General features: G+C 38.9%; 1 protein-coding gene across 1 annotated transcript; it reads right to left on the bottom strand.

The window, feature by feature from the left end:
- Nucleotides 1-1,786: 1,786 nt before the first annotated feature.
- On the bottom strand, nucleotides 1,787-5,672 carry LOC127373855 (regulator of G-protein signaling 9-like). The gene is made up of 3 exons (XM_051418695.1): nucleotides 5,658-5,672; nucleotides 4,954-5,459; nucleotides 1,787-4,584 (listed from the first exon to the last, which is right to left on the bottom strand). The coding sequence occupies exons 1-3, from the start codon at nucleotides 5,670-5,672 to the stop codon at nucleotides 4,422-4,424; spliced, it is 684 nt and encodes a 227-aa protein (XP_051274655.1). The 3' UTR covers nucleotides 1,787-4,421.
- Nucleotides 5,673-6,907: the final 1,235 nt, after the last annotated feature.

Below are 6,907 nucleotides of genomic sequence, written 5' to 3'. Positions count from 1 at the left end.
TCATTCAGTGGCGTCCGTGGTGCTGATAATACACTCCCACACCCATGTGGGGTTTGCTAACCCGAACCCTACCATAGGGCTTTAGGTTTATGTGGAAATTAGATATCAGGGGAGCTCATTTAGTCTGTTTCTGTCTAATACCCAATAACTTAATAGCCTCTGTTTAATAATTAATAATAATGATTTATTTACAAAAAGTTCTAATGTCCTTGCTGCAGTGGCCATGGGTTCAAGTTCAACCTGTGGCCCTTTGCTGGGTGTCATCATTTCTCATTCTCTCTCTTTCTCCCTTTCCTGTTTATCTTGAGCTGTCCTGTCAAAAAAGAAAAATAAATCCCTCAAAATATTTAATATATATAAAGAATACTTCTGGTTTCAGTGTACTAATGCACCTGGATGTTCCCACCAGTTTGTGTTACATGATACCGACAACGCCTTGATCACATTGCCATTGCTATATCGCCACTTAGTGGTTAATCACTGTCATCACCACTTGTTGAGGCTGGAGAGGAGTGTTTTTATTCGTTAGGGAAACTATTTCAGTTGAATAAGAAATCATGTAAATGGTCGGTAAACCTAAATTGCATGAGTTGCTTGTTCGTTGATCAAGCAGTTTGTGATCAGTTTAAAATCTGATTAAAAGATTAATAAAACAAAGTTTGCTTCAACATACACAATAAGTGTCCCAATTTCATACTACACACTGATTCTGAGCATGTTCACGAAGGAAAAGTGACCCGTAAACATCAGCATGCACACTAAACAATGCTTGATTTTAGTGTGGAAAGGTTACAGATTGTGAAATATGGTGAAAAAAATAAGTATCAAATCTTTAGAAAAACATTTTCTCTTAGTGGAGTTTGTCAGTGATACTCAAAGTCGCACACTGTCTCCTAAATACTAATTCTATACAGTATAATTTACAAACTATACATTCTAATCAACATATTATATTGTTGTAGCACTTAGTACATAAAATAATCTACATACATAACTGCTTTATGCTAATAGGAAATGTATCTTTGGGCTGTCACTGCCGATTAAATTTCCTAAATATACATACAAGATTCAATACTTATGTTTTGTCTGAAAAACACAGAAAAATGTTATTGTGTGCTTTGTGTATATTTATATAAATAGATACATATTGTCACATTTTTAGTGTGAACACACCACATATTAACACCTGCTTAGATTCATTATAGTGTACCATGACACTTAATATTATGTGTGCAGTAACAGTTATATGTATAGAACTGGGAATCTAAAGAGAATAGACTGACATTAAAGGGTTAGTTCACCCAATTTAAAACAAAAACTTATTTTCTCATTCACCATTAGTGCAATGTAGCCATTTAGTCTTGGATGTTTTTGCTCAGTTTTTAATATTTCTGCCAACATCCAAATACAAAGGAGGTGAAACAAATTCTGTTTTTGAAAAATGACATCTAAAAAATTCAACAGCAACGTCTCTGTCCAAAATAAGTGTCCTTGTTGCTTTGAATAATTTACAGACCTAACTGTGGACAATTACATGGAACAACTTTCTATCAAAGAAACAGTCCCAATAGGTTAACTGCTGATATTATGTTCCTAGGATCAGGCAGTGAAACCAGGATACAGCTGCTGGAAAGAGACAAACTATTCTATTGCTGTTCATTGTTTCAGGTTGAGGCAAAAATGAATCCAAAACTATCTCCAGATAAGTGAGAAGATGTGTTTTCTGTAACTTGAGTGACCCTTTATGTTAACGTGCATCCTTCATCTCATTAAGAAGGTGAACCTCTTTTGTTAAGACAGTCATTTATTGAGGCACTTGACACAAGCCATGGAATGTACAAATCAAATACAACAAATTTAAGGTATTTTTCACATTCTTGCATCTGTAAACATGGTAAAGATAATACATTCTGACAGTTAATTCACATTGTACTGTGTGTCCCCCCCAACCCCCAATGGAGAGAGGAAAAATATCAACACCTCGCTCAGAGTAGTGTACAGTATACGACCGCTACGCAGAGTGTACAAAACAGCAGTGGAGCCAAATACAAAACTATTACCTGACCCCCATTACAGTAACTCTTCATTCATGAAGAGTGCACATCTGTCAGGAGTGGATCAGCGAAAAAAAAAAGCAACATGTAGACAAGCTGCTCATGTGCTTACCTGAACTGCATCTATTCAGTCATGTCACATAATGTGTGTAAGAGGTAAGTAAACTGGGGATGAGGCATCTAAGTCTATTTAGCAGCACAAGAACACTTCTCTACTTCAGAAAACTGATCATTATTCAATAAATATATAAATACATTATCTATATTTTTCGCAGGCATGTGTACAGACAGAATCCAAGAGTGTCTGTCTGCTTTGGCGAATCAATCTTGAGAATGTAAACTTTAATGCGTTGTGTATGTATAATAGTTTTATTTATGCTCCTTGGCAATCACAAAAATACACACTAGTTTATTTATATCTTTTCATTTTTTGTTATCTTGTGGCGCCCAGTTGTCAAAATGTCTCCGTACATGCCTGCTTTGTAGACACTTCATAGGGCAAAATCAAACATTTCAGGTGTGTGAAGGTGGATAAGGCTGCTGTTGGGCTACTGTTCATTAATACACAGAATGAGGCTCGAATGTGAAAGCTACAGCTCAAGTTTCAAAAAGGCTTTTGGATGTCCGTACACCCTGTTGTCCTCTAGTGGATCTGGGCCTCACAAAACTAAACAACCAACATTAAACAGCTGGCTCAGCTGGTGCTCACATCTGTAAGGGTTGGTGTCAGTAAGGCTGTAGTCAAAGGAATACACCACCAAAAGCATAGGTTTTGAGTATCAAACACCTCTTGTAGGTTTGTTCCAAACACCAAATATGTCAAAATGTTGTTGAATACAAGTTCACAGCTGCAGTGCCACCAAGATCACATCCTCAGCTTGAGGAAGGTGGGTTTTTCTTTACCAGAATTCTAACCTTGGCTATGTGAAAAAGGCCAGAAAAAAACCATGGAGTTTTTAAGTGGTTATGAAACTGTCTAAATTTAATACTGACGCCTCAATAAGACCTAGATAAGCAAACAAGAACGTCAGCAAGACTGGGTTGGATTTGGTCAAATTCCCTTGAAATAAGTGAAACAAGGTGGTGGAAACACTACCTCTTTTGTACACAGGGGACGCCAGAATCAACAAAAAAATGTAAGATTGTTGTTGTTGCTTTAAAGTTGCAGTGTGTAATATTTAGAGGCATCTATTGGCGAAGTTAAAGAACTCACTCGTTTCACCCTCCCTTCCCGACCACGAGGAACGTCCAAAGGCCCTATCTATTCAATTTCAATTCAATTATATTTGTACAGCGCCAATTCATAACAGAAGTTATCTCAGGACACTTTTCAAATAGAGCAGGTCTAGACCGAACTCCTTATAACATTATTTACAGAGACCCAACAGTACCACCATGAGCAAGCACTTGGCAATGGTGGCAAGGAAAAACTGCCTGTTAAGAGGCAGAAACCTAGGACAGACCCTTCGGCTCTAGGTGGGTGGTCGTCTGCCCCGACCAGTTGGGGTGAGAGAGAGAGAGAGAGAGAGAGAGAGAGAGAGAGAGAGAGACAGAGAGAGAGACAGAGAGAGACAGATAATTGCAACAGCAACGATGGGGGACAATGAGCAGTGACAATAGTATTAATAGTAACTGTAGTAATAATAATAATAATAACAATAATATCAGTGATATTAGCAGTGGCAGTCAAGCAGGACCATGGTAGGAGGCACCACCAGGATCCATGAGAACCTGCGAGACTAGAAAGCACAAGAACTCCGGGGAAGATCTAGTAACTGATTATACACTACTGAAAACATACTTAAATATTATATTTCATTTCTGCCAATAGATCGTTTTAAATGTTACACACTGGATCTTTAAATTAATAAAGACAAAAAGGTTACTTTTTGCATATATCTCGGAGGGCAGGGACACTGGAAGAATTAGGACTCATGAGCCAAGTATTTCTAAAATCCTGTGCCGTAACGAAGTTAAACAGCTCTGACAAACAGCCTCCTGTATTCAGCCTCCTTTTAGAGAAACTGTGATTGTTTGATGGTTGATTATGCTGCAGCAGACACGAAACTGGGTCAGTCCTAAAGGCGGTTGGTGTTTGACACTCAAAACATAGGTTTCCTTTAAGTAGTTAAAACTTGGTAAGTTGATGCTTAGGCTACTGTAAACCAACAGCCATCGTGTCCCAGATTGACTGTTGTGTCTCCTGATGTTTGGTATTTATTTTGTAGTTTGTGGCCTGGTGGTGAGAATATGGCCACATTATCACAGGGTTGATAAACACTGACATTTTTTTACCCCTTTATGCTCTGTATGAGATCTTTTATCTCTGTCAGGACATGGACAAAATCTGCCTGTAAATGCAGCTAATTAGCCCGTCCCGTTCTGTGGGGTGAGGCTCTCCCAGGGGCAGATGATCTCTTTGGCTCCAACTCCTCCCCGGGAGGCAGCCCTGTTCTCCTCCTCCTCGTCTTCGGACTCTATGGGGTAGATACGGCACTCTGGAGGAATATCCACTTTAATCTGGAAAAAACTGTGCAAGGTTGCAGAGAGGACTTTGTGAGTCTATTATGTTAAAATACAGTCAGAAAGTATTAAGATGGTTACACACTTCTGCTCTGTTAGCTCTATCCAAAACTTAATTCTAGCAGATTAGGCATAGGATGTGCATTGCTGCCTCCTGCTGGTTAAAAACAACAACGCATTTAAGCTTTGCTAATAGAAATGATGTGCAATACATTATTTATTTGCATATAGAGCGAGGAAGTAAGATATGATCACAATTGTTTACTCAAGACACATGTGGAGCCATTTTAAGGCCCGAACTGACATACTAGCTATCCACTTGTGATCGGATGACACAATACGTGAATTAGCGCCAGGTGTGAACAGGGCCACTCACTTGGCAATCCGTCTGGGCGGAGCCTGACTGGGTTGATTCGGGCTGATAGGCTGGATTCGACTACTTGTCCCAGCAGCTGAGTGGCATTTCGGGGACAAGCTGGCGAACATGGTGGAAGGGGTGCAGCCGCGCTTCAGCAGACGACGCAGGGACAAAGCCATGCGAGACCTGGAGACGTTGCCACCTACAGGGCCTCGAGCCGCAGGGTTCCCCTCGCCTTCTCCTTCGCTGGCCTCCACTCGCCGCTCAGAGGCCGAGGTGCTGTCCAAGGCCACGCTGATGGGGGAGGGACAAGCTGGGGTGTGGGCCAGGAAAGGGAGAGAGGGCGAAGCGGTGGCAGAGGGGAAGTCAGAGATGCCAGAGTAGACGGCGAGGTGGGGGACAGGAGTAGTGAAGCGGCACAGCTGTGAGGTCAAAGGGCAACAGACACAAGTCAGAGGGCATCGAGAGAGATTGTGACTCCAGAAATATGTCAATTTTGGAAAACATTCAGCAGATGGTTCCCTCTATACATAACTATTTGCATGAGAGACATCACAGGCATTATGTATCTTATTATAACAGCATTCAAGGTACAAGGTCAAGTATCACAGTAACTCACAGTCACTCTTATTTGTCAAAATGTGTTCATGAACATCATTGAAGATTGTGGTTCATCATGAAGCCTTAATGAAAACTCATTGCTTGTTAAAGATAAGACGTACTGATAGAGGTACCATTCTGTATTTCTGTGCCCAAGACATGACACAACATTATTATAGCTCTCTTCAGAGAGGAAGCAGAACTTGAACTTGCAGACTTGTTAAAGAGACATTTGTAACTGAGTGGGGAATGCTGGCTCCGACATGCTTAAAGGTCTCATAAAATAAAATAAAATCAAGAGTCATTTAGTCACAGAAATTCTCATGCTGTGCTTCCTCTACCCCAGTAACAGTTTCTCTCATTTTCCCACAACAAATTCACATTAATCAAGAAATACTGATGTGCTTTTGATTACTGTACAGAAACAATTGTGGAATTCTAATCACACAAACCATTTAAAATGTCATACTTACTTAAAAACCATGATGTTCAGAACACATATAACAAAAGCACAGAGCAACCTCATATTAGAATCATACTTATAAAGCTTATGGCTGGTTTTATAGGACATTATAATGCACTATGAAGAGTTAAAGGAACTCTTATAATGTATCAGGGATAATACATATCAGGCGGCAACTATATTTTTATTTCTTTATCTAATCTAACGATTATTTTCTTGATAAATCGATTATTCAACTAACAGTGACTCAGAACTAAAACAAAAAGATCCCTATCATAAGAAGCAAAGAGCAGAAACAGAACTTTCATTTGGTAAGCTGCTTCAAGCTGCTTGAAAAACTCAAACGATTCATTGATTATCAAAAAAGTTGCAATAATTTTTATGTTGATAAAGTAATGGATCAACCAATTGTTTAAGTTTTAATACATATATGCATTTACCACCAGACTTAAAGACAGCTTCTTCCCACAGACTGTGAGATTGTTAAATTCTTCCTCAACAATTCATCATACAAATTAATATTTTCATAACTTATTAATCAATTTTTATTTACATATTTTCAAAAGTAGCATGAACTGAACTATATCTGAATTTCATTTTAGTATCTTGCATTGTTAATGACAATAACATTAAATTCTTGAATATTGTTTAATTTTGTTTGAAAGGTAGATGTTTTATACTGGTACTTTTCATGTGAAGGAAGACAGAAAAATAAATATTGGAAAAAAGACAGAAAGAAAGACAAATATGGGACAAAAGACAGAAAAAAGAACCGAAAAAAGAAAGAGAAACATACAGAGGCAAAGAAAGAGAGAGTCCCTGTCCAGTATTATTGCCAATAATCAGGTCAGAACCATCATCAATCATTCATTCACATCCTGAGGACAGTCCAGATAAACAGACCGCATG

The sequence above is a fragment of the Dicentrarchus labrax genome, unplaced genomic scaffold, assembly GCF_905237075.1.
Source record: "Dicentrarchus labrax unplaced genomic scaffold, dlabrax2021, whole genome shotgun sequence".
NCBI lineage: Eukaryota > Metazoa > Chordata > Actinopteri > Moronidae > Dicentrarchus > Dicentrarchus labrax.
The sequence above is the reverse complement of the archived record's forward strand: the minus strand, read 5'-3'. Positions and strand labels throughout refer to the sequence as shown.